The following is a 23,978-nucleotide window of genomic DNA, read 5'->3' as shown; positions in this document are numbered from 1 at the left end:
AGTCCTCCTGAGTGGCCCGCCCTTTTTTCCAAAGATTATAAACCCTCTTTTTTCTGCTAAGCACAAGCCGCAACTCTCTGTTGAGCCAGGCCGGTCTTCTTCCACGCTGGCTCGTCTTTGGACACGTGGGGACGGACCGCTCCTGTGCCATCACGATTTCCTTCTTGAGGAGCGCCCAGCCTTCCTGGACTCCTCTGCCCTTCAGAACCGCCTCCCAAGGGACTCGGCCAACCAGCGTCCTGAGCAGCTCAAAGTCAGCCCTCCGGAAGTCCAATACAGCAGTTTTACTGGTCCCCTTCCTGGCCTCGCCAAGAATAGAGAACTCTACCATTCTGTGGTCACTCTGCCCAAGACAGTTTCCGACCACCACATCTCCCACCAGTCCTTCTCTGTTTGTGAAGAGAAGGTCTAGCAGGGTACCACCCCTGGTAGGTTCGCTGACCAGCTGCGTCAGGAAGCTATCTCCCACGCTCTCCAGAAACCTCCTAGACTGCTTTCTCTGTGCCGTGTTGTGTTTCCAGGATATGTCCGGGAAGTTGAAGTCCCCCACGAGGACAAGCGCCGACGATTTGGCAACTTCTGTCAGTTGCCTATAAAACTCCTCATCCGTCTCCTCATCCTGGTTCGGCGGTCTATAACAGACCCCGACCAGGAAGCTAGCCTTGCTGGCCTTCCCACGGATCCTAACCCACAGGGATTCAACCTTATCATTCCCAGCCTGGAGTTCCACAACATCAAAAGATTCTCTAATGTAGAGAGCCACGCCACCACCATCTGATCCAGCAGGATTGATGCCACCAAATCTGATGCCAGCAGGATTTCAGGAATAAATGTGCTGCAGTTCTGCAGTTTAGCTTGTGTCTAAAGGATATATAACCTGACTGAGACTAGCAGATAGCCAAAATAATCTGTTTCAGTTGTATATATGTGACAGTACTATTATTAGTATTAGTGTTAGAAGTATGAATGTTAACATTTGCTTGCTTGCCTTGGTGTATGTCTGAAAGTTGTCACTTTACAGCCCAAGTAGCTTTTCTCTGTGACCTTTTCCTATTCTTTGTACAAAAAACTTCTGTTCAAGTAAGTTTTATATAAAGTGCTAGAGAAACTCACTTGTTTTTGTTTGTGCATATTTTCTTTTGAACAATAGTAAATTTGTAAGTTTGAAGAAGTGGTACTTCACAATTTTCTGTTGCTCTTTTGACCCACATCTGGAATGCCAAGGTTGCTGCTGTGTTGTGGTCCAAAGTGAGTACACGCCTGGATGTTTTGGGCTGTTTAGGCTGTGCCACACATTCATGTGCTCTTTCTTAAAAGAGAGGAAATCCTCACTCATTTAAACAATTTGCCTTCCAGATAGGACAATAAGCTGTGGGTCTTTGTAGTGTGCTAAAAGCCTGCAAAATCTCACCACTGTATTTTTTCCAGTAATCCTAAGATTGTTCAGCTGCTTTTATTCAGTGTAGCACTTAATGTGAATATTTGAAAAAGGTGGCTAAAGTGGGGAACTTTTATTTCTTTCACATATACCTGTAGATTCAAACTCATTTCCATGTTCACGTTATTTATTTTGTGTGCATGTGTGGAGGAGTTTGTTCTGTGTGTGAGCACTCCCAGGAGGGATGTCAGCAATTTGTCTGAGTCAGCAGAAGTTGTCAGAAAATGGAAAAAATGGACAGAAGTGCAGCAACTACTGTGGTGAACAGTAGTTGCTGTTGAGGTTCACTTTGTATAGTGTGATCTTGATTATGGGCCTTAAGCCCATACTGAGAGGCATAATTCCATTGTTTCTGAACCTGCTTCTAAATGCTTTCTTTTGGAGATGCAACAGCTATACACACAACAAAATGAACACATGGTTCATTTTGAGGTTTCCTCATTAGCCTTAAGGGGACTTTCCTGAAACCTGCGGCCCATGTGCCTTCTTTCATCACAATGAAAGTTCCTAGTTGACCAGTGCTGGCTTAGGGACTGGTGGCTATGCTGGGCCTGGGGGCAGGAGGAGGAACTTGAGGGAAGGTTCTCAAACATGCCTAGCTCCCTGAAGGAAAGAGTGGGCTGAGACTTGCTCCCTTGTTGACTCCTGCCTTGATAATGAGGGAAAAACCCAACCATTACCAAATGGGCAAAGACTGAGTTGAAATCATGCAGGGATCTGGGAGCTCTAATTTCTCTTTTAGTGCTTCACTTCTGGCAATTTTGAAACGAAACTTCACATGTTGGCAGGAAATACTTTGTCTAATTAGACGTTTTATTTCCTCTCTTTTTCCCGCAGAAAAAAAATCAGCTGAATTCCCGAAGTAGTACACTTGATCAATCTCTGATACTTGTATCCTTGAGCAAGTGTACTACTCTGAAAGCTTGTGCAGGGTGTCATGGGTTGTAGCTAAGGGGCAGTTGATTATAGATTTGTCTTGTACCATGTCTTTTAAGGCCTGCACATTGGTGAATGCATTATTTGTTCTTTAGCATGTTTTGTGATCGGTGCTGAAATTCAAGAGTTGCGCAGTTTTCAGAGATGCTGAGTAACTGCTGCTTCTCTCTTGTTTTAAATAATTCAAAAAGATGCTTATACAAAGCTGTGGGCACCCTACTGCATAATTAATACTACAACAAAACTACAGCAGTATTAAAATAAATTAGTCAAAAAGGAGCTCTACCTTTCTGCTACCTACAGAGAAAATTCTGTCCTACCTTCTTAGTGTCCTAGAAACATACTTCCAGGTCTCTCTAGGAGCAGTTTAAAATAGCTTGGCTGAAGTCCCTGCATTGAAATTTAAGAAAGCATAAAAAGAACAGGAATGAAGAGGACACGCCACTAGAGAGTTCAAAGGCTACTCCGAAAGGACCAGTGGATGTGAGCTGAGATTAAGGCTTTGATCTCAGTAAGACGGGGTCTGCATTCTTTGGTTTCAATAAAGGCGCAGTAGGATTTAAGCTGCATGCAGGCAGTGGGTGGGACGCAGTGAGATCAAGTGGGTGCTGGGTGTCACCCTGGTGAGTTACATAACCATCTTTTCCCAAATTGTTTGCAAATGAACCCAATATGATCTCCAGATCATAGCTGAATCATGAACTTTTTTTGGATATGTATACTGAATACTTTCAATACATAAGTTGAAAGTTAACAATGATTCCTTTGTGTAGTGGTCCCTTTTGAAGTAAAGAGCCCTGTATCTATAAGAAAACATTATACAGAGGAATAAATTCTGCTTTTAAGTCTGTATTTTGTATATAGATGGCTTCTGAATCTTTTCAGCACAGTATATGTTAACATGAAGATTTACGTATTTTACATATGAAAAGAAAATATAATTTTGAACTATTTATTTGAATATGCAAGTATACTGTCCTTGTTTGATGTTGTTTTCAAATAATCAGCAGAAAACTATAAGGCTTTGGCATTTCATGCTCTTCTCAGTAAGTTCTCCTTGAATGCTGATACTTGGTTCTGTCGTAGTTATTTGATAGTGAAGTTTCTCAGAAAGCTTTTACATCTGTATCTGCTGGTCTGGCTCTTTTCTTTTGTTTATGGGGTGGTGGTTTGTTTTTTTTTAAGTCCCCTTCTTAATGTCTGTCACAACATTTCCTACACGATTTCACATCTGGCTTCAGCTAGAAAACTGCTGATGGTTCTCATCTGTGCCTGAACATCCCAGTGTGTAGCCTGCAGCATGGTGGTGGTGCTGTGGCCTGGTGAGGAGCTGGTCTGAGAACATCAGCAGTGGCAATGGTCACCACTCCCAAATCCCATTTAGCACTGAGCTCAGGTGGAGGATCTGCAGCCGTGTCTGGCCCTTCGAAGGCGGTGTTGTCTCTGTCGAGGAATTGTTTGTTGGTCACTTGAGGCATCTTCTCACATTAGCAGCCTACTGGCCTGTCTTCTTCCAGCTGAGCCTCAAGGCTTATTGCACCAGCGCTCAGGAGACAGGTGCCTGCCACAGCTGTGTGCTGATGCTTTTGATCAGGCAGTGGCGATGTGTAGTAACAGGCTGCCCTTGATCATGCATTATATGCCTGACTTAATAAGGGCCCAGGCAGGGTCTAGTTCAGGAGAGTAATGTGTGCGGCTGCCACTTGGTGATGCGGTTGAAACCTCATCCCGGTGACGGTGAGAAAAGATACTGTTTGCTGGTTGCCCACAGTGGACCCATGACAACTGATTGTGATACACCAACAGTGTGTTGTAATGAATCCTGTGAGTCATGCCGTTACTTTTTGGAGTATTGGTTTCCTTTAACTTTGCACTGAAAGGGAGCACAAATGCCGCCACAGGGATTCGTCCCTTCTTCACCTCCATGTAGAAAGCAGCTCTGTGTGGTTTGGGCAGCAGGATGCTGTTGTTGTGTGAAAGAACCTTTTGTACACGTTCAGGCAAGGTTCATACAAGAACCTGAAAGATTTTTGGCCACCTAAGGGGCGAACACCACAGAAATCCTTCATGGATAGTCAGCATTAGCACAGGGTGAGCAGTCACTCTGTTGTCATCTTCCATGAAGTAACCAAAAAGTTGTGTAGTAAATATCTGTGGTTTTGATCAGCTGTGCAGAATATGTTGTGTAACAGACAGCCATGCTTAGGGGTCTGTATCTTCAGGATTGTGTTGAGTCATGCAGCTGATTATTTAAATGTATATAATAATTGACACACTTGAAAATTTGAATTTCATTGGGGGGGGTAGATTTAAACATATGAGTTATTTTTTACATAACACTGTAACGTGCTTACTAGTTTTGACAAAGAGTTCCCCCCCCCCCCAACACAGAGATGGCAGATAATAATAAGCAACTAGACAAGGTTATACAACAAGGGAATATTTTAATCATCTTCGTTTTGGAGGAGACAGGCCAATGTGAGTTAGCTCTTAGACAGTCTGCTGATACTTTGCTTCAGCAGACTGACAACATCTTGGAAAAGAAAATAAGTATTTGCTATTCCTGTCATAGACTTCTTTCAATCACTGCGACAGATGTTCCAAGCATGTTGTTCCTTTGTTAGGTTTCTCTACTAGTAAAAATACTGTGGTCTTAATATAGTTTAAACTTGGTGGGATACATTGTTGGAGTATGCTTCAAAATTGCTTTATACCTGGTTTAAATCAAACGGTAATGGGACAAAACTATGAGGGGGAAAAAATGGGAAAGACTACTTGAGATTTTTTCAAACCCAGGTAGGAATTTTTGTGCAATTATATTTATAGCAGTTCCAAGAAAGTACTATTTTTTTCTAACAATTTTTCTTCCAAGTGCAAGAAAGTGCTTTCTTTTTCTAAACAATCTTTCTTGCAGTCTGACTTAGGATGAAGACTACATAGCTTAGTGAGTTCCTATTTACAGGATTCATTGGTTAGAAATGGAAAATAGAAAAAATAGCTAAGTAGTTCTCTCTTCCTATATCTTCATTGTTGTCACTTATGACAGCTGTATGTTATGCATCAGAAAAACACAAATTTTGTTTTCCTTTTTTCAATTGAAGCAGAGTTTAGAATTCAGCAGCAGTCAAAGTAACTGAGAAGGGAGGGATAACCAACAAGCATATGAAATGTACTCATGTTTAATTTGGGGAACTCAAAAGGTGAAAGAACTGTGATCCTCACAACCCTTTTTCCCTCCGTCAATGAGGTGCAGTTCAAAGCTCTTCTCTGTTGTCTCTCCTGCTCACGCAGTATTGGAGACCACTGGGAGAGCTAACAAAATGTCGCAGGCTGTGTTCTGCTGGACAATAGTAAACAACTCCTCCTTATTACCCCCCTCACTTCACATCCGGATGACTGCTTGCTGTTCATGAGACCCGTTCTTGGAGACCACCACTGGGTAGCTGCTGCCACTGGCTCTGCCTGGAATTGGGTTACGGGGCTTTTCCAGTAACTGCTCTGGGTTCTTCTGTGATTGCAGGTGAAATTCCGGTCAGTGGCATTGATCAGGGAAATGTTCTCATTTAGCTACTGGCTCTCTGAAGGCTTTCTGCTCTCTCTTCATAACATCTGTCATCAGGACACGTGTACAGATTAAATTGCTAAATTGCAGCGTCTGGGATGAGGCACTCATTCGTTTTCCAAAAGCGATGAGTAGTTCAACAGTAGGGCACAGTTCAAGGTTTGTTTCATCACTTGGACTTTTGCTCCAGTGGAAGAGATTGAGATTTCAAGTTTAAAAAATGGGGATTGTCACTTTGTAAATGTGTTTTTGTTTCATTACTAGATAATTTTGTAATAGGCCATAACAAAATACTTGGAGAAGGAGGTAGGGGAAAACAGGTGCTGTGGTCTCCAATTCCAAATTACTGAAAATAGTTTTCATCCTTTGTTTTGTGCCCTTTCTTGGGGGAGGAGAGAGAAGCTCAGGTGGTAGTTCCATGTTGTGAAGCTGGTGGCTGTAGAAACACATCTTGGTGGTCCTTCTGAGTCTTTACAGGAACAAGTAGTTTGTATGTGCTTTGTTGTGAAGCCCTTTGGGCTGTGCTATTATCTCATGTAGGGAGAATACTTCTTCTGGGTTTGTTTTACAAATTTTGAGCGAAGTTCATTCATACTATCTGTCTTTTTCCTTGGTTTCGAGCTTCTTTTGCAACAGTGAACAGAGGATTGTAGTTATTTACTTATTCATTTCTTCATGCTACTTATGGGCACTAAATCAATAGATGTAATTAAGCTGTGAGAACAGTGGGAAAGACTTTGAACATCTAATTTCTCCCCCTTTTTGCAGCATTGCTCTTCTGATTTAGCGGCAGTCCTGTTTCACTTGCCCCAGGAGGTGCTTTATGAAGTTCTTGGGGTAATTTTACTACTCACAGGCTGCTGAATGAACTTTTTTTTTTTTTTCAGGGTGATGGTGGCCTTCTCTTAAATGTTTTTATGAAAGAAAATTCTTTATGCAAGAAAATCATAACCTACCTCTTGGGTTTATTCACCCATCTGAAGAGCCTAGAGGGGTATGTTGGGGCGGTTACAGCATGGCAAGACCATTTTTTCCTGAAAGGTAAATTGTTCATTTAGGGACAGATGCCTGAGATTCTTCTTTAATTCTTTGTCCTTACCCATTTCTGACAACAAGGTTTGCAGCAAGGTGATGGTGCCTTTATCTTCGTATTGAGGAGTGCTAATTGCTGCAGATGAGGAGAAGAGGTAAAGTTTCTTGGGGGTGAATAGTAAAGCTGCTCCTGCCTGCCATAGCATTTGGATATAGCTAACAAGAAGGGGAGATACCATGATCTTAACATAACCTTCTGGCAGGGTGCTCTGCCATCTGTCTCGAGACTTGCAATAGGAGATTAGATTGCCTCTCACAAGCTTTCCTATCAATGCTGTCTCCCCAAAAGGCAAAAAGGAACAGAATAGTTACATAAAAATGTTTTCCTTCAAAATTCTCCAGTATAAAATTCATCTAAGACTCTGATTTAGCTAAGTCTAAAACTGGTGCAAACCATTTTCCAAGGTCCATTTTTCTGCCCGTATAAAGAACATAAATAAAGCAATAGTTTAGTATATGGGGCACAATATTCCTAAATAACAGCAAGGAGAGCCAAAAGCATTGATTCACTATTTGATAAGATTTCTTCCTTCAACAGGGGGTACAGTTTCTTTGTAAGAAATCAGCAGGTGAGAGCTCTGAGGAGAGGTGGTGAGCTGTGAATGAGAAACAGAAGCAGCTGTAGACATGAAACCTTGCTGCTGAACATTAATGAACTGTAACGTTTGTATTTAAGGTTTGGAACTCATTCTGTGTGCTCAGTTTGTCAAAAGTTTCTGGGGGCATCAAGGGCAGGCAGTGTCAGTTGTGCAACAGGCGAGGACCTCAGCCTGTGCCCCTAATAGCGACCTCACTTGAACTGAGAAACAGACGTCTTATCCACAGCCATTAATGACTGAGACGTGTTCATAGTCTACAGCGTTTTAAAGTTTGCTTCAAAAGGGTTCATCAGTGGATAAAACGTATGCACACGCTGCTCTGTGTGGTCCCTTCTGGCTTGCAGCTGCACATCAAGGGAGTTGCGGGGCTTGTAGAGGGGCAGGGCAGTCCTTCTGCTGTGTGCCAGCTTTCTTCCTCATGAAAGGTGCTCGTTCATAGGGATGTGTGGCATTGTGCAGCCTGTTGATCCTACAGGGAAAAAAAAAAAAAAAGAAAAGTTGGGTTTTATCCTCCTAATGGAAAGTGAAACTTATTTTCTGTTTGTATGCTCTGATTTAATCTGAAAGAAGGCAGAAGCAATATAAAAATTTAATGAGGGCAGTTCATTCTGTTGGTTCACAGTGGCTTGGATTTGGGGAAGAAAACTCGTTAATCAGCACAGTACTTAAGGACTCCCGTTTAAGAATGCTATGCTTCAGTGCTATGTTTCAGCAGATGCTTACGGGCTGCCCTGAATAGTAATGGGTTTAGGAACATGCTTGAGTGTTTTCCTGAAGGAAGACCTAAGTTATCTTGGCAAGTGTTGTATTATGGCTGCATTTACCTTTCCCATAAATCCCGGTACCAGAGGCAGAGTTCCCTTTCATCTCTTGAAAGGGAACCGGGTCCGTAGATTTTTCCACTTCTACTTGGCTGGCTTTCCAGGGCTCTGTTGCAGCAATCTGATCAGACCGGCAGAGGTGCCCTCGCTGATCCGATTGCACGATCAAAGTCCACGCTTTGCCTTTCATCCCCCTGTCCCCAGCCTTCCTATGGTTATTATTTATTTTAAGGCATCGAATGCAACGTTTCTCCATTTCACTCCCCCCCCCCCCCCCCCCCCCCCCCCCCAGTTTCTATACTCCCCTCATCACTCTAACTGGAAGCAGAGCCAGACCAGCGAGATGCCAAGTGGCTGGGCTGTTTTTCATTTATTTTTTATATTTTTATATATGGTCTGGAGGGTGTGTCAGTGGGTTAATATCAGTGAGCCGGCACTCGGTTGGATGCCTGGTGCACCCTCCTCACGCCTCCGAGGCGGGCCGGACCGGGCCGGGCCACGTTGCCATGGCGCGGCGGCGGCGGGGGAGGGCACCCGGGATGGCGGCCGGCCCGCGGCCTCCGAGGCCGGCGCTGGCGGGAGCGGCTCTCAGGGAACGGGTTTGCAGCGGTTTTTACGCCTTTAATGATAATGCCGCTCTGATGAACGCTTCCTGACATCCGCCTTCCCCGAGCAGAGCCATCGGGTCAGATCCAGCCCTCGGCGGGGGGATCCCTGCTTGCATGGAGGGGGTGCCGGAGGGAGATGGTGGTGCCCGCTGCGGTGAGTTTGCTTTTGGTTCCCCCTTTGCTGTCGGTGCTCCCGGCAGTGGGGTGTCTACTGCCTGCTGGCCCCTGCTCCAAAAATGCTTCTGAGGAGAGAAGAAACCCTGCCCCAGCTGGTAATGATGTGGTGTCATGGTTCGTTGCCTGAAAACAAAATGCACAAGCAAGTTTAACGTAATAAAGGTATTTCATGGCAGCGCGGTGAGAAATGTGTTAGGATTTAAGAGAGTGCACTACTGGGAAATGAGCTTGCATTACACCCACAAAGCATTTACTGTACATTAGTTATAACCCTGTTGTTTTTGTTGTCTGCAATTGAATAATTTCTTCCATGACTGAAACTGCAGGTTAAGCATGTTTGCTTTGAAAGACAGTCTTCCAAATCGAGACTGCTTCCGCACTTACCATATTAACAAGCTCTTGTGAGGCACATTTTGTATGCTGTGAATATGAATTCCTGAGAGGTATCGGTGGGGGTTAATTCACTGTTACATAAACAGCCAGTGACAGTGTCTCATTGTACTGGAATTGCTCTAAAATAGTTATTAGCTTCCAGACTATTACTGGGGGGAAAGGCTCTGTTTGGTATACATGAGCAAAGGCATTTTGCTGTTTGCAAATATGATTTGTAGGAAAAGGCAAAAATGAACTAAGATAATTTTTAAGCACTGAAGTAAGGATGCTGCTTTAAAAATAGGGAAAGCGTAACGTTGGGCTGTAATGCAGCCTTAGTATTCAGTTTTACAACTTTGACCAGATCTTTATGTCCTAAGTTGTACAGGCAGGGATGAAGCAAAATCATGACCAAACTGATTTTCAGGGAGCTGAGTACTGTACGAAGACGTTTCCAAAGAGCATTGTTGTTTTCACTCGTGAAACGTGGTCTGCCTGGCGCAGGTATGTGTGCAGGCATCCTAAAGATGCAGAAGTTATTGTACAGCAGAATAGCATTGCCTTGCCGAGATGCAGGTGCACGAGCAGCAGGGTGAATTGTAACCTCAGGTTTATCGAAGCAGCATTATGCGATAGTTGAAATGCTCTGGGCCACGCAGGGAATAGCAGAGAAATGTGTGCTGGGAGGCGCTGTGGCAGGGAAGCAGGGGTGCTTCAGCCCCATTGGGGGTGAGCAACCGTTTCTGATCGCCTTTTTTTTTTAAGCTTTGAAGCAGGAGGCAGCTAGCTAATTTCGTTGTTTGGTTGGCAAAATAGGCCTGCTACCTGTTGAAGGAGCCTGAAAAACTGACGCTGTCATCTTCGAATGAGAGCAACTGTGTTTACTCCCAGAGCTTCACATGCTTGGGTACAGGAACTTTGCTGGCATGTAGGTGTTTTCAAATGGCTGCGGAATAGCGTACAGCTGTTTTTTTCAAATACTGGAAATATTGCTTCTTCTGCATTTATGTGAGAAAGCACATCTTTTTGTTTGTTTAATTCAGCTTTTTCATTTGTCTGGTGCTCATTAATATTGGTAACTACTTTCTAAGGGATAAGGTGACTTATGTTTTGGTTGTTTCGGCTCTAGGGATTTAACACTTGTTTATTTTAAAAGGCAGCATTGCTTTGCATCACCAGCAGTTACTTATTTAGGCTTGTAAGGCAAACATATGACTTTGCGTTAACCTTTATTTCCCTCCTGCCTCCCCTGACCCCCAAGTATTTCAGACTGAAACTTGATAAGTTAATCGTAGTTACCTTGGCAAAACTAAAAACAAATGAAGATGGATGAAGGTTGACTTTAAAATTTTTTTTGGATAGGCTGGGCACATGCAGCTGAAAGAATTAATTGCTGCTGTTTTGTCAGCTCCCTTTGACAGTGTAGGATTTCAGCAAATACTTCCTCTGTGAAGGAAGTGACACATGCCCTGTCTTCTCCTTTCTGAAGCTTGCTGGATTTACAGGGGGTCTTTAGCACAGTTGTGTACATGTGCCTTTCAGATGTTTGTACATCCGTGGCACGTAGCTAGTGTCAGCTAGTGTCTGGATCTTCATCTTGGTATACGTATGCTTGTCACAGGGAATTAAGTGTTTGTGCACAATTTAAAAATGGCAGACCTTTAGTACAGTCAATATAATTATGCAGGAATTAATGACATTTTCAATCGAGAAGAGTTTTTGCTCCTTTGTCTGTTATGTACTGTGATTTGATTATTAATCCCAGCAGTGCCGATGGCTCAGGAGATGCTAGATGGCAGGGCACTGTATGTCATAGAGAATCAGCTATTAATATCAGCTCATCCATTCATGGCTCATACTGTGAAAAAGCATTGAGAAGGCACCTATGACACAAGAGTGGGATTTATTTTGAGGGAGACTCCGCAAGAAAACCCAAGCCCAAGTTTTCCCATTAATATATTTGGAAATCTTTTCATAATATCAAATCTGAAAAGGTAAGTCCATGCAGCATATTTTACGAAATACGAACTTCAGCAAGCTGTCTTTCATCTAGAAAGTGGGTTACAACAGGGAGACTGAGAAGCAGGGAGGAATCTTTTGGACCTTCTCTTTGCCGGCATCATTCTGCTACCTGAGCCAGGGGAGGTTGAGCTGGTTTTAAAGCAACACGCAGGCTTCTTTCAGTGTGGTCCAGGGGTCTGCTAAGGTGCTTTATGGGTGCACCCTTCTGTCTGGGTCTTGACTCAGTGTATTATAAAGTGAATGGTCACAAACGAGCTTGTGCTGACCACAGTAAGATTTTATTCTGGTTGAGCATACCTTTACATATATGAGGTTTTTATGGCCACTGCAAGATAAATGTCTTTTTTTTTTCTTTATAATTAAGTTTTATCTTTAAAGATCATTCTCAAAAAGATAGAAATAGGTTGTTACCACACTTGGAAGTTATGAGCGTGATTGTCAGGAACGCATGGGAGTTGACTTGGATGAATGCTGTTTTCATTGGTGGTAGTTTTACAATTGGCTTCTGTGGGAAAATTAATTAAAAACCCATCACCAATGACTGAGTGCCTTTTGAAAATCCTCAGCTATGTTATTAAGATTTTTGACTTTGGAATTAATTGCTGCAGGTCAGAAGAAGAGGGTATTTTCTAACTGCCCTAATTTTGCACTGTGTGTGCAATAATTGCTTACACTGTATTTAGCAGACGTGCAGAAGTCAGGTGTTCTTGCAAAAAGGGCTTTGGGCAGCTTTCTTCGCATGGGTCGGATGTGAGACAATTTAATAGGGTCTGATTTTTAGAAAGTCCCTTGCTGAAAAGGAGGCCGTTTCAGGAGAACGGTGCTTGGGCACCTTGACTTACTGGCTGCTTTTGCAGCTATTGGGCCAGCTGTTTAGCAAGACCTGTCAGAGTGCATCAGGGCAGGGGAAGTTTGTGCCCCTGCCTTGGGTGCAATAGTGGTATGTGGTGAAACAGCAACAACTCATCTTCCTTTAAATCTTTGTGCCATTGGAAAAGGAAGCAGTAAATGAGAAGATGTTCAGGAAGGTATGTAACGGGTTAACTCAAGAGCATGTTTTATGTGAGCAGTTGGCAGCAAACTATCTAAATATCTCCGTAAGACTTCATCTCTGCAGCATCTGTGTTCCTTAGAAACACACAGTAATTCGTCATTGCAATAAATCACTGAAGCATGAAAGCGTTGTTGCGGGTTGGAGCTGAGGCACATGGGAAGGCTGCAGTTGGCCAGCACTGAACCTCCATATTCCAAGACCATTCCTTAACCTTGAGCCCAGGCTTTTCCTCCTGTAAGTATTCCTTATGCTGTCTCACCCCACCTCACCGACCTCATCCTGCATGTTTTCCTCTGCCTGCCTGTCACTGAATTGTGCAAAACCAAGTGTCCCCTTCCCCGTTTTCCATCTAACAGGGGATTTTGTGCTACTGGTAGACACATTGCTGCTACCTGCTGCCATTGCACTGCTCCTGGATGCTTTCCAACACTGTCAGTCCTTGCTTTCATCTATGCCCTGGGATTCCACAGGAGCTGTGAAGAAGCAAACCTTTGTGTGAGATTTGGCTGCTTTACAGAGTCGCTTGCCACAGTGGAGTGGAAGTAATAACAAGGGAGTTCCCACAGATGGATGGATATTGTGGGGCTGTGCCAGGATGTTTGGTTTCCTAACAAAATTGTGAACCATTGGAATTCTGGTTCTCTTAAAATCCTTCGTAGCTTTACAGTTGGTCTGAGAACGGTCTGGATTTCAGTGAAGAAGTACAATTAACAAGTTAACAATTTTCTGGTACTCAGGCTTCCCGCTGCTCCAAAGATGCTCGAATTCAGAGCGTGGGCTTGTTGTTCAATGTCCTTTGGTGGTGGTGTCTTGGCGGAGGAGTAGTGTGCGTATCTCAGTTCTGAGGGTGGGGTTAGGGAAGGGATTTTGACTTCACCACATTTATTCCACAAAATACGGAGAGAGTTGTCTGGTTGCAAGTGTGAAGGACAGGAATACAAAGAAAAAGCCCTGTGTTTCAGGATCCTTAACTAGGTTTGTAGGTTTACAATGTATACAGTGCTGTTCATGCAAAAAGCAAAATATATGCCTATTAGAACCACTTAAAACTGGAGTATTTTCAGAGTGAATCCTCTGAACATTACCAAATTCATTAATTGATTTGAATGCACAACAGATGTTAAAATCTACACTTAATAAGCATGTACCAAACCATTCCTTGTGGGTATGTCAGATTATTGTAATAGATCTCAAATCTATTCCAACATCTGCAATTAAAACAAGCTGAAATTAGATTCATAGGTCATCGTTGACACTACTCTTAGAAGTGTGCCTCTTTTTCCTGTACAACTTCTTAAAATGTGAAAACTAAAATCTCTACTCACAACTTGCCATGCTTCTGTAATATGAAATTAAAATAAGTATTAACTTAGAGTATTTAATTGTTATAAATTTAAAACACTTTGTTTTGAATTTGACTTCGTACAGTCCACATGGCTTTTCTTTGTGTAGATTAAACAAGAGTGAAACAAAGCTTTAGATAATACATGTTTTTTCTTTTTTGGTTGGGAACCTGGGAAACTGTCCTGGAGAAATATGTCATAATGTAAAACTTGCTGAAACTCCTACTTTCTACAAACAGCTTAGCTTTTGGTAATGTATTTTCCGATGGAAAGAGGTTTTTGGTGCGTTTCCTCTAAGCAACATCCTCTTGTCAACACAGAAGCCTACAACTTTCCTGGCAAAGCAAGGCATCAGCCCAACCTAGGCCATTTTAAGCTATGGAAAATTTGCCAGCTACTACTGCCAAACAGTGCCAGCTGTGCCCTTTGGTAATATTAGTATGGGAGAATAGCTATTGGGTCACTAAATAAAATTTAAATTTATTTAGAGTTTTGAAACACCATGGTATCTTGATGATTATTGACTCCCATGATAATAAGGCTCTGTTCGGTTTGCACGTGTGCCTTGACAGTGCACTTCCCAACAATAACGTGTTTAAATTTACTTTGCACAGATTTTATGGATACATGTTACTTGGTTTGGGGATAATTCTGGGGATAATGTGCCATATAATGCATTTTATTCTCCAATACTAACATACCAACCTCTGATCTTAAAACCTAGTTTTTATATGGCAATTTTAAAGGACAGTATATGGTTTGACATGCTTCATCCACTTCTTGTTACACAGGATTTGCAGTATAATACTTAAAGCCCCTTTGATAATACAGCACAGTTCTTATTGGCTTCTACAAGGTATTCCCAAAGTAAGTTTATTAGTGTGGTTTATTGCAGCCTTCTGGGTTTTTCTGGCACTATGCCTTAAGGAAGCTTTTCTGTTGCACTGTTTGTTTTCAAGTGTTACTTAAAAATGCAAATCAGACATGATATATTTATAAAGCAAAATTTTGTGAACTTAATGTGACCAGCCATCTCAAATCTGAACTAGAAATATTGCAAATAAAATTTTGGTTTGCTTTGCTTAAGTCTCATTAATTTGTACAATAAGGGGGGGGGGATATCATTTCTCATTGCATGTCTTTGGCAATCAATAGTATAACAAAAGTCTGAGGAGTTTTTCTCTCTTGTAGATCTTAAGTTCAACAACATTAAAGAGAAGTGTAGCATGGTTATTTTTAACATACATTTATTGGTCACACAAAACATGAATGTTTTATGGAGGTTGTATTTTTAAATCCTGCCAGCTTCATATTTGTTCTTTTTCCTATTAAAATGTTTAATTTCACTTGGACAACTGAACATTTTTTGTTCCACTTGAAGTAATGGCAAGGGCAAACAGGTGATGGGAGAGTGGCCTCCAAGAGCTTTCCTTACCCACGCAAAGCACAGGGCAGGTTTTTCAAAATGCAGTTTCTGCCTGGGTTATGCTCAAAGAAGGGTGCAAAGGAAAGGAGGAAAAAGCTACGCATAGCTAAAATTTCAGAGTATGTTTGATTACTAATCCCTGTACAGTCAGTTGTGCTTATTTTTAACCTGTCTCAAAACTCCTTAGCCTCAATTTCTACTCTGCCTGTCTGTAAGCCCTTGTACAGCCTGAAGGCAGCCCTTGAGTCTTTGTGGAAACAGAGCTCTTGCCCTGGACTTCACTCTACTGAAAAGCACAGAGTCGAGGTGGCATTGCAAGGAGCAGGTCAGTCAGTGATGTGTATTGTGCCTAGCTTTCTCCTAGCATGGTGTGTATTGTGCTGGACCTTTTGGCTGTAACAGCGTGCACCTTAGAGATGAAGTCAGGTTATCTTACAATACCTGCAAAGACAGGATGTTTATAAAATTTCACCACTTTGCTTTTGGGTAAAATGACTGAAAATAGTGTTTTGGATGAAAGAACGAATGGTACCTCAGCAGCCACAGTGACTTAGTGATGATGTATAGGACCTTGAGCAGAGAGATGGCTTTGGGGATTCAGCAATGCTTGTGAAAGAGTCACTATTTTAAATATTTAAATTACTTCAGACTCCTTGGGAAAAGGAGAAAGTGAGGTAACTCCCCCTTTCTCCTTTTCATAGCTCAGTAAGCAGGGTCCTGATGCTTAGCTGTCAGGCTGGGACACAACCAGCAGTAATTTCCCTGCACAGCCTTTGGACCTGTTGGATCATACTCCTACATCAGCACAGGGGGTGCTCTGGATTCCTTCATGTTTCTAAGTACACGGGTTGCCATCTTCCATTTCTACTTAGAAGCGATCAAAGATCTCTTGGATGCTGCCTGGCAGAGATCTGTTGATGATGGATGTGATTTGTATCTTCTCAGCATGAGTGTGCTGTGTCTTTTCCTGAACACGTACCCAAATGAAGGTTTCCATGCTTGTTGAATGCCTGTTAGGAGGGGGGGATGTATTTTAAAGAAACTGGGGCAAGTACACATCCTTGCCATAAGGCTCTTGAGGGCTGTGTATATGCTGCCTGGCTGATCTGTATTTGACTTCATCGATGGTTTTTCAAATGCAGAGTCCAATTTTCTATATCTTGCTGCAGTTTAATATGGTGTGTTGTCTCACTGCTGCCTGCCTTCCACACCCAACACAATGTCCCATTGGCTTTTCGTGGGCAAATACTCCTTTAATTGTTTGTGTCCTGCTCTTTGCCACTTTCTTTCTCTTGTAAAATGAGTTAAAGGCTTTCATTTAGGATAAATAGTCAGATAGCTGGTGCTGTTCTCTCTCTGTGAAATGACAGAAGGGGTGTTTGTTCCTGGTGGTGGGGCTTGCTGGCATAGCTAGCTTCCTTTTACATCTTCTAGAAGAATGTTCAGTAGAAACTTGATGACCGATGTAGGCGGAATAAGTTGCACGGGTGGAAATAGAGGAAGTTCTCATGAACATCAAGGTCTCTTGCAAGCCTGGAGCTCGGCCTACGTTCCCATACGTAGAGGAAGGGAAACACAGCCAAGAAGTTTATACTTTATTGGGATACTGAGCTGAGGGTCTCGGTGCACCACATTCAGAGCACTCGCATGGCTTTGCTTACAGGCCTAAGTTTGAAAAAAATAAATAAAAAAAAAATGTTCCAGCTAGAAATAAACTATTTTATGTATTAATTTTTTTAATTAAAAAAAAAAAAGTGCCTTGGAGTGCTTTGGGTGTATTGGGTAATTGTGTACTCAAGAAACGAAGTTATCTAAGTGAAGACACTCCTGTAACTCTAGCCTGGCAGGAAGACACCATAGAGAGCTCACTCATCACCAAAGAACCCCAGTAGCTGGGAAATGGGAGAAGTTATAGCTTTTGCTCTGTGCTTTGTCAAAGAGAGAAGCTGTCCTGGGCATCTCCACCTGGCCTCGGAGGCATCCCGGTTGTTATCCCATGGAGCTGCTCTTTCTCCTTGGTGTTGCGAGCCACAACCCCTTACCCCCGCAGAAGGGGTAAGGTGGGCATTTTCCACAGATCGGCACCCAGCTCCTGTTGCCAGCTGCAACAGCTCAGGTGAGCTCTTCCCGGAGGCAGGGTGGGAGGTGGAAGCAAAATTTGGGGCCGCAGCTCTGGCTGCCCTCCCAGTGCTGCCTGCGGAGGAGAGAGGAAGGGTGAGGATGGATGTAGGGGCAGCACCTGGAAGTGGTCTGTGCTTTGCATTCCTGGGTCAGTAAGGAAGACAAATAGCAAAAGACAGTAAGTAAATCTTAAGTAGGGACCAATGATGTCCTGCTTTAACTCCCACTTACCAGTGTGGTTTAGGGGAGTTTAAAAAAAAAAAAAAAAAAAGGCAGCAGCCAGGGCAAAAAATAACAATAATTCCTAGGCCACACTGTATTTACTAAGTAGGGACGCTTTCAGTTATCTTCTTTTAGTTTATGAAACATATGAGCAGGCCCTAACAGCTTACATTGCTTGGGGTACATGTCAGATTTAAATGGATGTGGAACTTTTCCATGTATTTCTTGTGATTATTTCAATGGCAATTTGCTTTTACAGTGAAAACATTTCATGAGTTAAGTCTGGGATGTGCAGTGGAACAGCAAAGATATTTAATACTTCTCTTAATTTAGAAGAATGACCTTTTAGAGAAAAACACTATGCATGTCAAAAATATACTGATGAGTTAATTTCTTACGATGTCAATGTGTTAGTTGACTTCTGAGAACAACCTTGTAGATAATGAGTTTTATTTTTACCTTAGATCTGATTGTAGTGCCTCTCACAAATCACTTAATGGTTATAAATACATAGCAAAATTTGGAAGCAAAAAAAAGATAAGAAAAAAACAAACCACCAGCAACAAATAGACCACCCAGGGCTGTCTGACTAGCATGGGTAGATGTAATTTGAAATGTTATTGCAGTTTTAAGACCAGCTCACTTTCCCACCCCTCCACTCCCATCACCCCCAAAAACCTACCTTGCAATGCTATCTGGAGATGGTTTCTATTAGGGCCATTTAAAAGCAGAGGAAAGGTATGCTATGCTATGTGCGTTATCAACCTTGCATTGCATTAGAAAATATTAACTGTTTCCACAGACTAAGGCAACAACTTTGTCTGTAAAAATCCGCAAGAAATTTTGCGGAAACTTCAGTACTTTTCGGCTTCTGACTGCTTAAGTTGATTTATGTTGAGAAACTAATCTGGCTTGCTGTGCCAGTCAAAGTCAGCAACTTCAGTGGGTTTATTTGTGCAAACAGTGAGAAAGGTTCTATGTTTGATACGAATGCTTTTAGCCTTCTGGTCCTCAAGAATTATTTTCTTATAGTTAATTACGCATCCTTAAAAATGTATACATCTGTATGCATATGTGGATAGAGAGATGGCCCTTGGGTTTGCAAACTGCTGAGCCTCTCTTTGCCTATCAGTGGTTTTAGCGTTGGTTTGAGTCAGAGCAGCCTCCGAGATGTGAAGACAAACTTGGATTGGGAGACTTCTAAGCCAGGTCATGTAATAACGTAAGTTGAAGCATGTGCTACATACAGGCGTTGATTTCTGGAGCACCATTGCACCTCATTGTTCCCATGTGCTACTTTGCATGCCACTGCTGGGCTTGCTCGCAGCAGTGTCCGGGACATAGTTTGCTTGGGCAGAGCCTGGGATTTTCAGGAGCCAGCTCAGCAAGGACAGTCTTGTGAATGGGTTTATATGGAATAAAACATGGCAGATCTCGGAGGAGCCTGCCAACAGAGATGACAACAACAACAAAGTCACTGCTGAAAATAGGAAAGCTCGCGTTGCTATTTTGATGGGCATTTTTTGCTTGGATCAGTGGGCAACAAGTTACTGTAATATTTTGGTGGTTACAGTCAGGTCACTCCAAAGCAGACGCAGCCAAGCATTTTTGGTAATATTGAGAACATGCTCCGAACTTTGCTACGGCAAACTTACTGTAAATCTGCAGTGACCTCTTTTTGGGTGGTAGTTTCTTAGAATAAGTGGCAAGTCTAAACTGTACTACGCACATGTGGTATTATTTCATATGAAACAAAACAAAGGATGTCAGTGTCTAAAGCAGCCAAAATTATTTTTAACACTTTTCTCACTTCTGTAAAGCAAAACCAGACTGATTTACCAGTATCCTAACAGTGCCCTTTGCAAAGTGATTTGGAGAGAGAATAGCAAGTGCTTCAGTGGGCAATTTTGCAAGAAATGGCTGTGGACCCTGGGGTTTTGTTTTGTTCTGTGGCTTTTTTTTTTTTTAAACTTTCATGCCAGGCAATTAGTAGCTGGGCGGTGCTCTGAAAATCATGTTTGATCTCTGTCGAGAACATTATCTGTTTGCCCTTACCAGGGAATGTTTTTATAAATAATAGGAGTGTCGAGATTGTCCTGTATACACCTTCAGAACTTCGTGGCAAAAGCCCAAAAGCCAATATCTCATTGTGTTTAAAAGGATTTCTTTTCAATGTCATCTGACAGAATTGATCAATGAATTCATTTGCAGTGGGAAAGCTAAATCTAAAACACATGTATTTAAAATATCTGCCTGAAAGCAGGGAGGAAATGAGAGTTGAGATAAATTGGTTAAACAAAGCCTTTGGGAAGTTCAGCTGCTAAGGCTTACATCTTGATATTGCACATAAGATTTATGAGTTTTCAATTTGTTCTTTTTTTTCCCCAGTAGTGCACAGTTTGACCTTCCCTAAAACATTTATTATTTTATATACCTGTATTATGTCAATTTTTTTCCACTTCTACATAAATAAAACTGCAGTGATCTTTTAGACTTTTCTCATCTAGAATCTTCAGCAGGCTCCTAAGTAATCTTATTGCCTTTTGAACTTTTTCTGTTTCTGCTCTTTTCCTTTCAAGATAAGGCAGCCAGCATAGAACATGGTTCTCACTCATAGCACTGCAGTAATTATATTATTATTGTCTATATCTTTTCTTAATGCAACCTGATATTTTGTTCATCTGCAAATGCCCCTTCCCAAAGCAATCAATCAAAACAACCACAAAAAACAGGTGATCCCTGTGCATTATGTGGCTGTTTTCAGAGAATCATCAAGAACTGTGGGTCAGTTCCTCAGTGCTGTGTACCAGAAGGCTATGAATTAATTATGTGAGTAGTTTAAACAGATAAAGGGATTTGACCTCTTTATTTCCTTCTATATTTCATGCTTTGATCATGGCTTTTTCGCTTAGCATACTTTTAGGACAGCCTTCTAGGTAAAAACATTTTTCTATAATTCACAATTTAGGTTTTTAATATACTAGTTGGGTCCCATTGCTCTTGCTGTCTTACGAGGAGATGACTCCCACGGTGTCATAAAGTAGACTATATTTAAATCATGGATTAAGTCAGGTATTTACACTGTTTGCATGCTCAGAACTATGTCCCTGTAATAATTTGAAAATGTTTTTTTTTTCCCCATTTCAGTCGTGCTTTTAGAAGGGTTTTCTTTCCAGTGAGCACCATGAAGTTTGTCTCTGCTTTTCTGCTACATTTGGAGTAACAATTTCCAAATCTTTTGTTTACCATATTGTGTGAGCTAATGAAACTGCAGCCATCAAAATCTTCAAAATTATCTACCAGGAGTGCGAAAGCATAAATTTCATCCAGCTGATAATTAGTAATTAAGGTCAAATTCTGCTACTGAATTCTGTCTTGAGTTGATAATGAATACCTCCTAAGTATTTAATTTGAATAAAACTTAATTTCTGGAAGTTCTTAAAAATAAAACAGTCACAGTTTAATACACTTGGAAGCAATTACTAAATGGGATAAAACAAATGAAAACTAATGTATTTAAACTGCCAAACCATAAACTTCATCTGAGTTGATAGTAGTGTGTTTTGTTTTTTTGTTTTGTTTTGGTTTTTTTTTGGAGGGGAGGTATTACATGAAGCATGAATCCAAAAGCTGAGTAGCTGACTACATAAAAAATTGATTAATCCTGAGGCATACAATAAAAAATTTAAATTTGGTTTGTGATAATCAATTGTAACCGCAGAAAATGAGAAACTGGACAGAAAGACTGCCAAAGGTGAGAAGACAACTGGTTATCTGCTGTGAAAGTGTATTTTTGATTAATTTTTGCTACCTGTAAGATAGTGTCTAATGTTTTTTTCATAAGGGAAAAGAAATAGAAAATCATGTGTTCAGTGTTTTCTTACTTCCTGTGATTCCTGCTAAGTAGAGTCCTCAAAGCATAAGCTGGTCTATGATCTTCAGAGGAGGCAAAAAAGAAAAAGAATTTCAGAGTATAATTTCTGCAGTGCATATGCCATTTGTTGGCTTTATTTTACTTCACCGTTTTAGCCATACATGATTTTTGTCTCAGTTGTCCTTTCTCTGGCTGGAAATGTGGAAAGTTTGAGTGGAAAGTTATTTTAGCTGAACTATTTAAAAAAAAAAAAAAAAAAAAAAAAAAAGGACCATATTTGGGAGACAGTGGGATTTGGCCAACCTCTTTTCAGTGGTTTGTGGGGACAGGACAAGGGGCAATGGACACAAAATGGATCACAGGAAGTTCCACACAAACATGCGAAAGAACCAAGAACCTCTTCACAGTGAGCGTGACGGAGCACTGGAACAGACTGCCCAGAGAGGTTGTGGAGTCTCCTTCTCTGGAGATATTCAAGGCCCATCTGGATGCCTACCTGGGCAACCTGCTCTAGGGAACCTGCTTTGGGAGGGGGGTGGGACCTGATGATCTCTTGAGGTCCAACCCCTACAATTCTGTGATTCTGTGACCATTTAAAAGCTTAATAGTTTTAGAAATTTGGGGTTGTTTCCTAAGGGATGAATTTTAGCGCTATTGAGAAAATGTCAAAACGGGCATATTAAAAAGAAAAACAAAGTATTTCCAGAATATTATAGTGGCTTTGAATTTTCATTGTTTCAGTCAAGTAGCACATTCTAATTTCTTCTCCCATTCACCATATTTTACAGAAGCCATTGTTTCAATGACAAAAATAATAATGTAAACGAGTTAAAAAGTCAGATGCAAGTCTTTCTATGTGGCACAGGGCTAACAATTGCAAAACCTTCTTGTTGAAGAACAAAAACTATGTGAATACTTGAAGTCCCTGGATGCACAATTGGGCGCAGGGCTCGCCAAGCTCCATCGTTTGCTTCCAGACACAGCGTGCTGTGGCTGCCTGCCACGTGTTCCTCACCGCCCCCTCATCTTCAATCAGACAACGCAACATGGAGCTTGAGTGCTAAGTGAAAAAGGCAAAAACACACAGGGCGGTGTTAAGATTGCATCACATTGTCGTTTTGTGGGTGTCTAAGAAGCAGATAGTTATTTATCTTCCTTAAACTTGCAGTAGGTAAAGAAAATTTCCCCAGTGTACCCAGGAAAAGGAGGGGAGGAGAGCTAGGTTTGTTTCAGTTTAGATTTTACTTGGTTTTACGATTTTTTTAAAAAATTGTAGTGCTTTGTTGTTCCACGGGAATAGGAACTGCACTTCATTTGGGATGATTTATAAAGTGGTGAAAACAGTAAATAATGTGAATGGACCTATAGTTTTTGCTTTGTTTTTCAAAATACTGGTTAGCATATTAATAAAGCGCTTAAATAGCTATGAAGTAATACTACTGTAATTTGCTTCCTATTCTTTATTTACTAAATGAAGCCTTCTTAGTTTCTTGTAATAAGTAGCTTTTTGTATAAAAATTAATGAACTAAATTTGCAGTGTCAGTGTTCCATTTTTTTTCCCCAAGAGCTTCTTTGTTGTTCAAGGGTATCTTGGAGATAACCAAAGAGGGAATGCCAAGAAGATAGTTCAGCCTACTTCCTTTTATTTCTTGGAGAGAGAAGGAGAGAGAAAACTTCTTGTTTTTTCTTCAGATTTAGTGCTGCTTAGAATCTAGGGCGCAAGGCAGATTTCTTTTATCACCACCAACGTATTCCCCTCAAGCCCCACAACCAAAAAACCCTCCAGGTTTCATGGGGCTTGGGGGGTCATGGTAGGGGACCTCTTGCTGTGTGGTGTGGGGCACTCTGCAAGACCAGCATGCAATTTCTGCTTTCATGAGTGAGTGGTGACTTCATAACAACTTGTTTCTAATGGTTCTTGAAGGTAGTAAAATAAAAAAGCTGCAGCATTGTTTGTAATTTTAGGATGTCCTGTTCTGCTGGAAATGTATTGGTGAACACACGAACCATTTTTGTTTCCTTTCAGCACAAAACTCCTCCCTGATGTGTCTCATTTCCTCTACGTGTGTCTGCCAGATTGCCCCCTTCTCCCCCAAGTAGCAGCTTGGGATGTGTCTGGTGAAGTTGGATGATTTAGACTAATCTGCCCACAGCTTCCCTTCTGATTTTCATTTTCTTTGGTTAATTCCCTCTTCTTCCTCCTGCTTGACCTATATTTTTCCATTTGGAGCTGTTCTGCCCCTTGAAGCAGGTTGCTGAAGGAGCGCCCGAGGGCACTGCAGGTTGTGTCACTGCTCCCCGCGGGTCTGG

General features: G+C 41.7%; 1 protein-coding gene across 4 annotated transcripts in view; it reads left to right on the top strand.

The window, feature by feature from the left end:
* HIVEP1 (HIVEP zinc finger 1) overlaps positions 1 to 23,978 on the top strand; it is a 122,101-nt gene that overhangs the window by 33,446 nt on the left and 64,677 nt on the right. The window contains exons 1-2 of one of the 4 annotated variants that reach the window (XM_048075492.2): positions 6,937 to 6,977; positions 9,125 to 9,210. The exons of the other annotated variants lie outside the window; for them this stretch is intronic. Coding sequence (XP_047931449.2) covers positions 6,952 to 6,977; positions 9,125 to 9,210 — 112 coding nt within the window. The 5' untranslated portion in view covers positions 6,937 to 6,951. Of the gene's footprint in view, positions 1 to 6,936; positions 6,978 to 9,124; positions 9,211 to 23,978 lie in introns of those variants that run through there. 4 annotated transcript variants of the gene reach the window in all.

Source organism: Anser cygnoides, chromosome 2 (genome assembly GCF_040182565.1).
Source record: "Anser cygnoides isolate HZ-2024a breed goose chromosome 2, Taihu_goose_T2T_genome, whole genome shotgun sequence".
In the NCBI taxonomy this organism is placed as follows: domain Eukaryota; kingdom Metazoa; phylum Chordata; class Aves; order Anseriformes; family Anatidae; genus Anser; species Anser cygnoides.
This window is presented reverse-complemented; position numbering and strand designations above follow the sequence as displayed.